Source organism: Solanum dulcamara, chromosome 7, assembly GCF_947179165.1.
Source record: "Solanum dulcamara chromosome 7, daSolDulc1.2, whole genome shotgun sequence".
NCBI lineage: Eukaryota > Viridiplantae > Streptophyta > Magnoliopsida > Solanales > Solanaceae > Solanum > Solanum dulcamara.
In genome coordinates, this window is record NC_077243.1 from 17,949,411 (window position 1) to 17,963,821 (window position 14,411).

Genomic DNA, 14,411 nt, shown 5'->3' on the forward strand with positions numbered 1-14,411 from the left:
ATCATTTGTGCCAATAACTTTGCAAATTCTAGGTCGTGAGATGATAATAGACACACATGAAACCATCTTGAAGATGCATCTATTAGGACCATAAAATATTTAAACAACCCACTAGGTGGATGAATGAGTCCACATATATCCCCATGTATACGTTCAAAAAAATCAGGGGATCGATGCCAACCTTCAGTGATAATGGTCTGGCAATTAACTTGTCTTGATAACAAGCATCACATGAGAATTCATCACAAGAGTTCGTTTCATCACTATTGATCTATGGTGACCTATTCGGTCATGCCATAACACAAAATCATGTAAATTAGTAAACTTCTGATTTACGATCGAATGTGCTTCAATTGTACTAATTTCTGCATAATATAAGGCAGAAGACAAGGATGGTAATTTCTCCAAAACATATTTCTGGCCTGAGACACTCTTGGTTATACCAAAGTATTCAATATTCATTTTATTTAGTGTCTCAACATAATATTCATTTTGGCGGATATCTTTGAAACTTAAAAAGTTTCTTGTGGATTTATAAAAGAATAACCGTGACGACCCCCTTCTTAGGGCCCACATATTCAGGTATTGTCTATGCCAGGGTCAGCCAGTTCGCACCTTCATCCCTCTTCACGCTGCAACGCTATGGGGTATCGAACCCGGAACCTCTGGCTCCTTTACATCCACCTTAAGGGGTCGCCTGTCACCAATTGAGCTGCAACGTGAAGAGTGATGAAGGTGTGAACTGGCTGGCCCTGGCATAGACAATACCTGAATATGTGGGCCCTAAGAAGGGGGTCGTCACAAAAACGCATCTTCTATAACAAGTTTTGTCCCCTTAGGCAGAAATATAGTAATTTTTTCGGAGCCTTCAATCAATTTAGAATTACCAGAAATTGTTGTAACATTTGCTTTCTTTTTAAGCAAATAAGAAAAGTATTTCTTACCTTTGAATATGACATATGTTGTTCCACTATCAATTACACAAATATCTTCATGATTAATTATTAATTGATCAAAATAAAATTTATGACATATCCATATTTTCTATTTAAAATAAATCAAAATAACGGACGCTCATATTGATAACATATTATAAAATAAACAAAATAAGCAAATTGACGAAGAAGACAGAAAGTGAAAGAGAGTGGCCCCCATGGGCATCCATGTGACTATGTACATTATAGTTGAATAATTCAAACGATATGGAGATAGTAGTCACGCCAAGAGCATTTTTATTTTTTAACGGAAGGAATATAGTTTTCACTTCAATATTAAATTCAAAATCGCAATTCACGTGGAATTTGAGCAAATGTCCTGGAGCAGAAGGGCCAAGCCGGTTGCCCGTCTTATCCTTTATCAATCGGACGCTGGAGATAACTCAAGGTACAATGTCAACGGTCATCCCGTCAACTGATTTCTAGTTATATTTTTGCCAAATTCTCTTAATAATCATCAATGGCTTCTTCTGCTTCAACTATTTATCATCACACGAAAATGTCTCTGATAAATCGAAGGTTTGCAGTTATAGGCTTGATTGTCCTGCTGAGCTTTACTGTCTTCAGTGAAGCTGAAGCATCATATGGAGTTTACAAAGTCAAAGTCATCAACGAATTCCCTCACGACCCCGAAGCTTACACTCAGGTTCATTAGTTTTTCGCGATTTTCTCTATTTTTCAACATAAGCATTGTGAATTTCGAGTTTTCTGCATTATTTAGTAGGCGGAAATGAGACATTTAGTCGCTGATCACCATAGTGTTGTTCCCCAATTTTTTCTGTAAAATTTACTTTCTGGTGACTGTAGCTTTTATTTGGAAATAATTTTTCTTAACATTTCAAGTTAAATTTTGAAGAAATTTGATGATATTATTGAATTTTAGAAAGTTTTTTATGATTCAACATTACATTCTGTCTACTAGTCAGGGCCGGCTCAGTACAAAAGCCACTGACGCAAGTGCAAGCCTAAATTTTGGGGATGCATTTCTCAATAGTTACTAAAATTAAAAAAAATATTGAATTAAGGTAAAAAAGAAAATAGTTCATAGCAGTAGTCTCCTATGCTCAACAAACTATTCTAAGAAACAACCTGATTTTAGTTATCAAGTATGTCCAAATAGGATCATCCTTCGTCATTTTGAGTTTGCACTAATTTCCTTTTACTTTAGATGATATATACCTCACATGTTTAACAATAATATATATGTGATTTTTGTTTTTGGGAGGAAGCACCACAATTAAAGTTTGATATGATGAAAATAATGAAAATAAATTGGACACGAAAATTTTACGTGGAAACCCCTCTAAATGATAGAAGGGAAAAACCACGGGGTAGAAGGATCTCACTATTTTAATATGGAGTACACAACTCTCAAATACAAGGAGAAAACAACAATAAACACTTCTCTCTTGTAAAAGGAACAACTATTAAAGAGGACACGCAAGACTAAACTATTTATCTTGGTGTATAACTCTCTTTGTATTCTTACTCTCTTTTTCTGTGATGAGATAAATGAGGGCAAGAGGTCTTCTATTTATAGGAAACTAGAAACGCGTAAAATCCGCGTATTGAACCTCCCTTTTTGACTACGCGTTCAAAACGCGTTTTGACTATCTTGCATTCTCACACTTGAAGATTTAATTGAGAATCAATTAAGTCTTCACACCATCCTTTCTATCCAATTACTGCAATGTTACGTTTCTGCTACGCGAATAGAAGATCGACACCATATGAACTTGTTACTGTTGATCGGCTTCGTAAATATATCTGTCAGGTTGTCATTAGTGTGAATTTTCTGAATATCCACACAACCTTCTTCCACCTTCTCACGAACAAAGTGATACTGAACTCGTATGTGCTTTGTCCTTGAATGAAATGCCGAATTCTTTGCAAGATGCAAAGCGCTCTGACTGTCACAAAACAGAACAATCTTCTCTTGTTTGTGCCCGAGCTCCTCCAGTAACATCTGCATCCATATTGCTTCTTTGCTAGCTTGTGTAGCTGCTACATATTCTGCTTCCGTCGTAGATGTTGCCACGATAGATTGCAGTTTTGAAACCCAGCTTACAGCTCCTCCAGCAAGAGTAAACACATAACCTGTGGTGGACTTGCTTTTATCAAGATCACCTGCATAATCTGAATCAACATAACCTTTAACAGTAAAGTCTGATCCTCCATAACACATTGTAATATCTGAGGTACCCTTGATGTATCTCAGGATCCTCTTAACAGTATTCCAATGCTCTCTACCAGGATTAGCCATGTATCGACTAACCACTCCCACTGCTTGTGCAATGTCAGGTCTTGTGCATACCATAGCGAACATTAAACTTCCCACTGCAGATGCATACGGTACTCGATACATCTCCATCCTCTCTGCTTCATTGCTAGGACACATACTTGAGGATAACTTGAAATTAATAGGAAGTGGGGTAGAAATTGACTTACAGTCTTGCATTTTGAAGCGTCTCAAGATTTTCTTCAAGTAGTTCTTTTGAGAAAGCCAAATCTTTCTATTATTTCTGTCTCGGTGAATTTGCATCCCTAGAATCTTGTTTGCTGGTCCCAAGTCCTTCATTTCAAACTCCCTAGCCAACTGTGCCTTTAAATTTGTGAGACGATCTTTGTTGGGGCCTGCTACCAATATGTCGTCAACATATAACAGCAAAATAACAAAATCTTCATCACCAAATCTCTTGTAATAAACACAAGGATTTGAACTATGTCTGTTGTATCCAAGGCTTATAATGAAGGAATCAAATCTCTTATACCAACATCTCGACGCCTGTTTGAGACCGTATAGAGATTTTTTCAACCTGCAAACCAAGTTCTCTTTTCCCTGTTCTTCAAAACCTTCTGGTTGGAGCATATAAATTTCTTCTTCAAGTTCTCCATGAAGAAATGCAGTTTTGACATCTAACTGCTCCAAGTACAAGTCAAATGTAGCACACATCGCCAGGACCACTCGAATTGTTGTGAGTCGAACCACCAGAGAAAATATCTCATTGAAGTCTATACCTTCTTTCTGAGCGAATCCTTTTACCACCAATCTTGCACGATGCTTCTCCACTTGATCATTACCATTGCGTTTGATCTTGTAGATCCATTTGTTTTCAATGGCCTTCCTTCCTTGTGGTAATTGAACAAGATCCCATGTTTTATTTTTATGGAGAGCTTCAATTTCTTCTTGCATTGCTACCACCCACAGAGATGATTCTTGGACTTTCATAGCCTCGTGAAAAGTTGAAGGCTCTTCATCTTCTGTTAGTAGACAGTATGCAATATTACTCTCCATAGAATAATCTGAGTGCCAAGCTGATTCTCTTCTCTCCCTAGCTGACCGTCGAACTTCTGGAGTTTCGATCTCAGCTTGCTCTTGTTCTTCGTGCTCTGGTGCTGCTTCAGAAGAAACTAGAACTTCTTCTATTTCTTCAACTTCAACTGTAGTAGCCTCTGATTTTTCTTTTGAAGTGCTACCTTCTTTTGCTTGTATCTTGTTTTCAACAAATACAACATTCCTGCTGATTACCACCTTGCGGGCTGTGGGATCCCACAAGCGATACCCCTTGACTCCATCAATAATACCCTAAGAAAATGCATTCCCTGGATTTTGGATCCAACTTTGATTTTTCTTGGGTGTTGTACATAACATAAGCAGGACTTCCGAATATATGTAAGCGAGAATAATCAACTGGTTTTCATGTCCACATCTCCATTGGCGTTTTTAGATCAATTGCGGTGCCATGTTGCTCCTGTGTCCATGATCCAGACATCAGCGAAACGTTTTCTGCCTTCATTATTTGATATTGCCTCACTACATAAAATATCGCCATCATACGAGGTACATGCAACATTCCTTTGAGCATTTGATGGCTCAGGGTTTTCACTCTTCTTCTTGAACGGACAATCTTTCTTGAAGTGCCCTTTCTTGTCACAGTTGTAGCACTTGATATTCTTGTTACTTCTTGATTGAGATCTGCCATGATTGTAACTTCCACTGGGGCCACATTCCGTTGGTCTTCCTCTCACCATCATCAAAGCTTCAGCTTGTTGCGAACTTGCTTGTCTGTCTTCCTTATTTTTGCGCCGATTTTCTTCTTTCAAGACAACGGCTGCAATTTCATCGAAAACTAGACTGTCTGAATTGTTTGTCAGGTTGATGATGAGTTGATGATACGAGTCAGACAGACTTTGAAGTAGAAGCTCCGCACGTTCAGTCCCTTCTATTTTGCAACCCATTGTTGTAAGTTGCGAAAACAGAGTATTCAAAGTATTGATGTGTTCAGTAACTGACATGGATTCTGTCATTCGAAGAGTATACAATCTTCTTTTTAAGAAGATTTTATTATGTAAAGACTTGGCCTCATACAACCCCGTAAGAGTATCCCATATTTTCTTCGCCGTCCGCTTTTCCGCCACACTAGACAACACTTGATCAGCTAGTGCCAAGTGTAGATCAGCAACTGCGTTGATGTCTATGTCGTTCCACTTGTTGTCATCAACAAAGTCTGTGGGTCTGCCTTCAATAGTAGCTAAGCAATTGTTTTTTCTCAATATCGCTTTTATTTTCATTTTCCATAGTGAGAAATTAGTCTCATTGAATTTTTCAACATCAAACTTTGTTGTACTCGACATTGTTATTTGCTTCACACCCTTCTAGATCGTTTCTGAATATTTTTGCGAACAATCGTGACAAACGTGAATAGTACTATTCACCAAATTTACTATTCACAAATAGTACATTCGCATAAAACAGACAGAATAACCGAGGGCTCTGATACCACTGTTTGGGGGGAGGAAGCATCACAACTAAAGTTTGATATGATGAAAATAATGAAAATAAATTGGACACGAGAATTTTACGTGGAAACCCCTCTAAATGATAGAAGGGAAAAACCACGGGTAGAAGGATCTCACTATTTTAATATGGAGTACACAACTCTCAAATACAAGGAGAAAACAACAATAAACACTTCTCTCTTGTAAAAGGAACAACTACTAAAGAGGACACTCAAGACTAAAATATTTATCTTGGTGTATAACTCTCTTTGTATTCTTACTCTCTCTTTCTGGGATGAGATAAATGAGGGCAAGAGGTCTTCTATTTATAGAAAACTAGAAACGCGTAAAATCCGCGTATTGAACCTCCCTTTTTGACTACGCGTTCAAAACGCATTTTGTTCCTTTTTTGACTACACGTTCAAAACGCATTTTGACTATCTTGCAATTTTAAAATATTTTTACTAATTGACATGGGATGCACGCATGGGTACCGGATACATGTGCACACGAGATGCACGTGTGACACACGCAGAAGCAAGTTTTATTGAATATACTTGATACCTCTTACGTTGAGCCATCATTGCTCTTAGTAATAGTTTTTGCCTATTTTCACTGGAAATTTAGTTGGTTGCTTTTGGTCCCTGATGTTGTGTATTTATCCTTCAGGGGCTTCTCTATGCAGAAAATAACACACTCTTTGAATCAACTGGACTCTACGGACGTGTGAGTTGCCTTATATATATATATATATATATATATATATATATATATATATATATATATATATACACACACGCGCGCGCACACACACACACTTGATTTGACTTCATGATTATTTTTTAGTCTTAACATGGGTAAAATCTCTTTCTAAAAAATGCAGTCATCTGTTCGAAAAGTTGCGCTGCTGAACGGTAAGGTACGCCTACAACTTGATTTCTAAAAGTATAACCATAATGCAATTTTGTAGTTTTGTGACCATATAAAATAAGTATTCATGTTTGGGTTTTTTTTCTGTTGGCTTGTCCGTCGTGGCTGGAAACTAAGAAGATTTTGTCACTACATTTTTTCTTAGTTTAGCAGGCTCACAGGACAGCTTCTGCCAATTGAAAGTGCTAACATTTCTATCTATAATCTGCATAATCCATTTTTTATGAAGTTTATCGTGTGAGAACGAACAAGTATCTATAGTTGAAACATAAAGTGTGCATCTTGGACCTAAAAGGAATCTTCTGTTGCTGGCTCCACAGGTTGAAACTATTCATGAAATGCAGTCTTCTGACTTTGGGGAAGGTTTAACTCTTCTTGGTGAGAGGTAAGGGATACAGAGATCATTTCCTGATTCTGGAAATAGTGGAAAATGTTTTGTGATAACTGCTAAGTAAGCAATCTTGCATTTATCAGATAGGATAATATGTAGTACTTTTATGCTGTTCTATCATCTCCTAGCTAATAATGGTTGCAATTGAATTCTGTCCTGACTATTGCAGCATTTTTGTAACGCTTATGAGCACATCAAATTTTGGTAGGAATATAAATGTTGTTGCTTATATATTAATAGCATTTAGCTTTGTATTAATTTTGGGGCTAATTGTCATTATGAAACTGCAGATAAGTAATGCTGTTTCAAATAATAATTAATGACTCGAATTTGGTGAAAGTTTGTTTATAATCTGAAGTTTTGGCTGTGCTTAAGTAGCAGTCTTTCTTTTACCAAATTGACAACTTCTGCTCTCCCTATGTCCAATTTAGTTGTCCATCTTTGACGAGGTACATAGAAGAAGTAAGAGTTGAAATTTTATTCTATTTCTACATGTATGAAAAAATGGCATCCCTTTTATGAACACATGCTTGAGATAGCCGAAATAGAACTAGAACAATTAATTTGGAAAAGAGAGGACACCGATCTTAGGATTATTTTAAATATATTCACAATATACTTTCTGGTGTACATTAGACCAGACCAAGTTTTCTCTTCTTTAGCTTTTTCCTTTTTGATCGTTGTGTCTTTTTGTGTCCTTTCCTTTATTCTTTTAGTGATGGTTTACTATTTTGAATTTACGTTGACCACTAGTTCTTACGCAACAGCTGGCGATTTTTGTAGGTTGTTCCAACTAACATGGTTGCAGGATACCGGTTTCATATATGATCGATACAACTTTAGCAAAGTATGTTTGCCCACATTACTTTGTGTGCTTTCATTTAAATCATCTTCTTTTCCTGATTTTAATTTGGATGTTGCTTGTTGTAATATGGAAGTTCCTGATGTATTTTATGAGAAAAGTAGCGTCTGTAGGATTATTGCCTCAATTAACTTCACAGCCTTCACATGTTAGTTAACTGTTATAATAGTGCTGTTTCATCCTTGATATGTGGTGTTAGGTCCTCTATTTGATTTGACGTTCAAGTTAAAATTATCATCTTGAATACGAAGTTTTCCTTTCTCATAACATCACATGAAACTATGAAAAATTGATAAACTAAATCCTTCTCTTAAGAACCTGATGGAAGCCCTTTATTGGAGCAACCAAATTCTTTTTTATAGTTACCCCTAGTTCACTATTTTTAGAATTGAAATTATATGCAGTTCAAAAAGTTTACTCATCACATGCAAGATGGTTGGGGATTGGCAACTGATGGGAAAGTGCTTTTTGGAAGTGATGGAACATCAACATTATATAAGATTGACCCTAAGACGATGAAAGGTTTTTCCATCTACAGTCTACATGATATTTAGTTTCTTCTTTGCTTCCTTAAAATGGAGATACTCCTTTCCTTGGTGCAGTTGTCAGAAAACAAATTGTCAAGTCTAAAGGGCATGAAGTGAGCTACCTCAATGAGCTGGAGTATGTGAAAGATGAAGTCTGGGCAAATGTCTATATGGTATAAATCACTCTTTTTTACTGAGTTCCATTTGGGCTTTGGATTTGTTTTTCCCATTTATTTTACACTATCCACATATTTAGAAAGACATCTTTGAGCAACTTTAACAAATAGTTGTTTTGGTTATAGTATTTTGGGGAATAGGTCCAGAAAAAAGCCTTGCTTGAGAAGGTAGTTGTATTATGTCATATAAGTTTGTATAACTTATTGGGTAAATAAAGATATGTTGGGCATGGTATCACTGTATGAACCAATAATCTATTTGGTGCCTCTCAATTAAATCCTCTCCTTTTCTTATTCAGATAGAAGTAAGTTAGACCATTTGATATGGTTATGACACCAAATGGCGGCAGACAACTTTCTTTTTTCACATCTGAGTGTCGTATTTCTTAAGTCCGAGTTTGACACTGAATTAGAGACCGAAATAATGTTGGCATTGCCTTTCTCTGCAGACTGATTGCATTGCTAGAATTTCACCAAAAGATGGCACTGTGATCGGGTGGATTTTCCTTCAATCTCTAAGGTATTAGCTTTTGTTCTTTGTCCTAATGTATTGCAGTTCACAAGTTCTGGTCAAGATTTATTAACAGATAGCTTCTATGACTTCTTTCAGGGAAGATTTAATATCAAGAGGCTATAAGGTAACTTCTTTACTGTTTCACATAAGATGTGTTATTAAGAGCTTTCTGTTTATTTTGGTATCTCTTTCTGTTCCTCTCTTTGTCTCTCGCTTTTTTCTTTCTGTTTTTGGTTTTTATCTTCTGTTGGTAAGCCTTGGATGGTGTAACATTGGTTGATGATATGGATGGGTAATTAGCTGTATGTCTGTACCTTGTTTGGAGTAAGTGAGGAGGGAAGATGAAAGAAAAGTTTATAACCTCTTCACTTCAGATGAACATAAGGCTATACTGATGGGAAGTGTGAATGCTTCCATATATGAAATTATTTACTCCAATAATTTAAGGTTAATTCTTTAAACAAATTGATTACCTTCATTTCCCCTCCTTTTACTGAATAACTAGGAACCAGTGACGTCATTTGCTTCCATCATTGAAAGAAATTCATCCCTTGCACTTTCGTATTCCTTTGGTCCCCCCCCCCCCCTGTTCTTTGATGCAAATATAGAGTGAAAGTTAAATCCGCTATTGCACTTCACTGCAGGACTTTGAGGTCCTGAATGGAATCGCATGGGACAGAGATAGTGACCGGATTTTTGGTAAGAATTAATCATTATAGTATTTTGTGTGATCTTCAACAGCTTTTTGGATAAATATGCACTTAAGCTTAACATTTGTTCTATAATGCATAACCAATTTTCTGTTTTCGCCAAATCAGTATCAATGAAATATTTCTAATCATGAAGGCTCTATCTTCCGCATATGTTCTTACATCATATTATTGTTTAACCTTGTTACACAATATTCACCTTTGGTTTAATTGTATCCACTCTCCCTCTATCATTAACCTGCAATCCATGCATCAGAAGCTCTCATTCAACTTAACTAGTAGCCTCAATTCTGTAAGGCTCAAAACAATATATATCTTTGGTACCAATATAAGATGTCCGATAAAGGAATTTCTGCCATGATGCTGTGTTTTTACAGTTTAATTTGGCGATCTATAGAATTTGGAAGGTTCTGTGAATGACACCATTCTGTTCTTCATTGCAGTGACAGGGAAATTATGGCCAAAGATATTCGAGATCAAGTTGCTCCCCCTCCCACCAAATGCTCCATTAATTGGAGAAATCAATAACTTGTGCATCCCAGAAGCATTCTATCTTGGAAAATTAGAGAGCTGATTATGTTTATCCTTTCTCATGTAAACTTTTGGAGCTTTTTTTTAGCAACATCCATATCTTGATCACCTCTTCCTATATTTTACGTCTGTTGCTATGTATAACATCAGATACTTATGCATACTGCAACATAATTAAAAATGGAATGAGGCAGTGTAAGTCATAATAAGTTGTATCTGTTGTGTTTAACACCCACTCTGAGTCCACATCCCGCTGCCCCAACTACTACCAATGGCTTCTTTTGAGGCCTTTCAAAGATTACTTACGAATGTATCCTTAGGTACATATTGTCCAAGTCCAAGAGTGAAGCATTGACAGGAACTTGCATAAATTGAGTTTACTAGAAGACTGGAAACCATGAACTGGAGCAAATGTTGCTTAATTAATAATCAAAATGGTTCCAAAAAATTAAAGCATAACAAGGGGCTAGCTGGGTATTTCTATCTTTTACTTAATGCATAGCAGCTGCAGCACAAGTCTGGAACTGAATCTTATCAACAGGTAAAGTATCAGTGGGGAAAGGACAATCAATTTTCTTATCAGGCAACAGAGCACACGGCTGAGGACTGACTTTGCTAGAAACACCTTGTATATTACTGCAGTTCCATTGTAGTTTCTTAGCATGTTCTGACAACTCGATGGCCACATTTGATATGCAAATTCCATTGAAGGTATCACCATCTATCCCCACTAATTTCCCTGCTATTGTAACATTCTTAGCTACAACGTCTTTTAAATTGATTCCTTGAATGACAGGAAGTGCTTTCGGATCATAATGATCGTCAGGATGAGACCCATAATCGCCCGTCATCCAAAAGGTATATTTCATTGTCTGCAATGTCATTCCTCTCACAAACACGTCTTTAACGTATGCCCCTCTTCCTACAGCAGTTTTGATCCTCAGTCCTGATTCAGAACTAATTGCTGCAATGTTTTCAGCTCTAACATCTTGAATGCCACCGGACATTTCGCTTCCGAGAGCAATGACTGCACTATCAGGAGATATGCAGGTGAGGTTTCTTATGATTAGGTGCTTTGTAGGCATTCCAAATGATATTCCATATTCATCCCAACCACTTTTCACTGCTATGCAATCATCCCCTGAGACTATGAAGCAATCTTCAATTCTTGTGTTGGAACAAGAATCTGCACAACCAAAAATGAATAGGTAACTACTTCACTAGAGGATGTCGTTTTCTCACATATTTACTGGCGTCTGTTCTTGTGACAAACCTGGGTCGATTCCATCTGTGTTTGGTGAATCAATTGGTGCTAGGATTGTTAATCCCTTAATTACCACAAAACTGCAATTTTTGAAGAAAGAAGAATTAGAATCAAAGAGTACATATCAAAGTAAGTTAAGAAGCACCGCTAGGGAGTGTGGTGGGATGATAAGATCTCAGCACCCTTAACCAGATGCCTAGTTCGTCCCTTGAGAATGGAGAAACTCCTGGTAGGCAGGTTTTCCTTTAGTGGGCTCCACGTGGCACAAATCCAAAGATGGCCACGCGAATTATAAAAGGATATGATATAAATAAATGAGAGGAACAAGAAAGCAAACCTGCTGTAAACAGGATGGACATTCCATGAAGGAGAATTGATCAATGTAAGATTGGAAATCTGAACATGATCAGAAAACATGATCTCAATCAGGTAAGGTCGGGTGCTTTTCAGTTGACCTTGTCGAAATTTAGTCCACCACTGTTGGCCTTGACCATCTATGGTGCCATTTCCACCTAATCATCATCAGCATACATATAAAACAATTAACATTGTTGGCATTAGTGTCTGAAGTATTATGGATCCAAACAGAGGATTTGTGATATTGAGGATTCATACGTCCAATCCCAATTAGCTTCAGACTGAGGCGTAGTAATTGTTGTACTTGGCATATTATTTTGTCTTGATAGTACAAAGAGGATATTTACCTGTAATGACTACATCAGTCAAGTTTGTTCCAAAAATGAGACTGATAAACCTTGGTCCTGGAGTATCTCTTCCTACTCCATAAGATGGCAATGGTGGAACTAAATCCCACTCTGCCTCATCCTGTACAAACAATCACATATGTGTATTCTAACAACAAGTGTTGCATCTTAAGTAAAGTTAAGAATTTCGTTAAGTTTATCCAAGATTCATTATATATGTATAAAACAGTAAAGTTTGATCTATATAATTAGTATGTGGCTACACCACTGCTTACGTCAAGGAACCTCGTCTAGGTTTGCTACGTCAACTCAAAAATAATGTTGATGTAGTTCTTTAAATGAAATGCCCTAGCTAATATAGAGATTCTTACGTGTCTTTTTTATAAAATAAAATATAGAAAATTAATTAAAATGTAGCAGGAAAATTGGAACATTGGGACAATTTTTTAAAAAAAAAGTAGTTGTGATAATACACAATTGGTTATCTGAAAATTTAATATGTTGTAAATTTTCTGATTTAATTTGTAACCATTGATACCTGTAGACGATTTTAAGGGGTATCAAGGAACAAAATAAATCGTGGAGACACAGGGGTTTTGTTTGTTTGTAATGTTGTCAAAGAGTTGAACTATGGTTTTTTCCTACACATATTTAAACATGAACAGATTCAATTCAGTGAGATCCTTCATTCACAAACATTTTCACCAAAACATTTCCGGTTCGTGTTTAATTTATGTGGTCAGCGAAATTGTTTTTTCACTGATTTCTATCATTTCCCTCCCTCCTTTTCCTCCTGATTAGGAGGATAAGAAAAAAGATCAAACCAATTTCTTTTTTTTTTAAGGGGAAATGGAGGAGAGGATTACACAATGGGGAATCGAACCCTCACCAAGTTCCTCGATCAAACCAATTTTCTTTGAAGTAAAACAAAAAGAGAGACAAGGAATGAATGAAACCTGAGAAGCTAGAATGAAAGCATCCTGGTGTATATAAAGAGTGAAGTTACTAGTGAGATTGAATGGCCCTGTTAGCCATTTTCCAGGAGGAACAATGAGCTGTGCTCCCCCATCTGTTCCAAATTTGCTCAATTCACTTATGGCTTTTCGAAATGCCTCGGTGTTTGACGTTTTCCCGTCTCCTTTGCCTCCAAAATCTGTCAAAAATGCTGTGTGCTTTCGACAACTAAAAGCTTCATACTCAATACATTCCGCTGCTCTAAGACAAAGTATTCCCCATGTCAAAAGGACCATCAATTTCTCTAGAAACTGTTCAAAAAAATAAAAGAAAAATCCATAAGAATTAATGATAATGGTAAATAATAATTTTCTTAATTAATGGACATTGAGGAGATCTATGTATATGGCCTAATTAAAGAGAAATAGATTTACATGGCACGTTGATGCGTGATACAACTCCATTGGTGAACACAGTTTTTGAATGAATGAATATTGGCCTAATGGTTCTGTTATATATTGTAGTGTAGATTGTGTCAAACTAAACATTTAATAACTAATCAATGTGAGGAGATTTTCACATTTGTAAGTTTATTAATCTGATTCCAATTATTATGGCGAAAATTTTGCTACTTATAAGTCAGAGAAATTGAATTTATTATTTACTTGGATGCAAATCTGGTAAGAAATTTGATGATTTGATTATGAGAGAATCGTCATGCTATAATTGCATTTGCAAAGTATTCAATTGGTAATGCAATTTTAAAGCTAAGGCAATCAATCTTACAAAATAAATAAATAAATCGGGACAATGGATTCTGAGGTGTCAACTCTAGAGAAAATGACATAATGGTTAATTATTTTTAAGAGTAGTTTCAAAATAATTTTGTAAGTATGCATTCAACAAGTTTTACTTCTTTTAAGCGTGTCAAATCAAAGTCCAACACTTTTTGTCTCGGTCAAATATTTATTGAATTCTCTTAGAATTGATAGATAATGTGGGAATAAAAAATAGCGGGAACTCACATTTTTAAATGTGTTATAAAGTATTTTATATCTGAACAAATTTTAACGA

The 14,411-nt window shown here is 36.3% G+C and overlaps 2 protein-coding genes across 5 annotated transcripts; one reads left to right on the forward strand and one right to left on the reverse strand.

The window, feature by feature from the left end:
* The first annotated feature begins 1,352 nt into the window (after positions 1–1,352).
* Positions 1,353–12,645, forward strand: LOC129894163 (glutaminyl-peptide cyclotransferase-like). Of its 4 annotated transcripts, none has more exons than XR_008767635.1 (14): positions 1,353–1,641; positions 6,444–6,500; positions 6,658–6,693; positions 7,025–7,089; positions 7,879–7,942; positions 8,362–8,479; positions 8,560–8,657; positions 9,110–9,180; positions 9,271–9,298; positions 9,819–9,873; positions 10,328–10,478; positions 10,957–11,126; positions 11,212–11,273; positions 11,344–12,645. XR_008767635.1 is itself a non-coding variant. In XM_055969706.1 (11 exons), the coding sequence occupies exons 1-11, from the start codon at positions 1,456–1,458 to the stop codon at positions 10,456–10,458; spliced, it is 909 nt and encodes a 302-aa protein (XP_055825681.1). In that variant the 5' UTR covers positions 1,353–1,455; the 3' UTR covers positions 10,459–10,650. The 4 variants fall into 4 exon arrangements, 1 of the variants encoding a protein (XP_055825681.1); XR_008767634.1 differs by having other exon boundaries at positions 11,347–12,645; XR_008767633.1 differs by having other exon boundaries at positions 11,395–12,645.
* On the reverse strand, positions 10,725–14,156 carry LOC129894162 (probable polygalacturonase). The gene is made up of 6 exons (XM_055969705.1): positions 13,772–14,156; positions 13,340–13,648; positions 12,384–12,504; positions 12,017–12,191; positions 11,689–11,759; positions 10,725–11,601 (listed from the first exon to the last, which is right to left on the reverse strand). Exons 1-6 carry the CDS (start codon positions 13,883–13,885, stop codon positions 10,907–10,909), a joined length of 1,485 nt encoding a protein of 494 aa, XP_055825680.1. The 5' UTR covers positions 13,886–14,156; the 3' UTR covers positions 10,725–10,906.
* Between the last annotated feature and the right edge of the window lie 255 nt (positions 14,157–14,411).

What these genes read in the sequence shown, in the direction of transcription:
- LOC129894163 (XM_055969706.1), top strand. Translation starts at nt 1,456, where the DNA reads ATGGCTTCTTCTGCTTCAACTATTTATCATCACACGAAAATGTCTCTG. An exon ending in TTGCGCTGCTGAACGGTAAG is followed by an intron (nt 6,694 to 7,024) that starts GTACGCCTACAA and finishes CTGGCTCCACAG; the next exon opens with GTTGAAACTATTCATGAAAT. An exon ending in ATCGATACAACTTTAGCAAA is followed by an intron (nt 7,943 to 8,361) that starts GTATGTTTGCCC and finishes AATTATATGCAG; the next exon opens with TTCAAAAAGTTTACTCATCA.
- LOC129894162 (XM_055969705.1), bottom strand. Translation starts at nt 13,885, where the DNA reads ATGTTTAGTTTGACACAATCTACACTACAATATATAACAGAACCATTA. An exon ending in GACTGATGTAGTCATTACAG is followed by an intron (nt 12,192 to 12,383) that starts GTAAATATCCTC and finishes GATGATGATTAG; the next exon opens with GTGGAAATGGCACCATAGAT. An exon ending in CACAGATGGAATCGACCCAG is followed by an intron (nt 11,602 to 11,688) that starts GTTTGTCACAAG and finishes TTGGTTGTGCAG; the next exon opens with ATTCTTGTTCCAACACAAGA.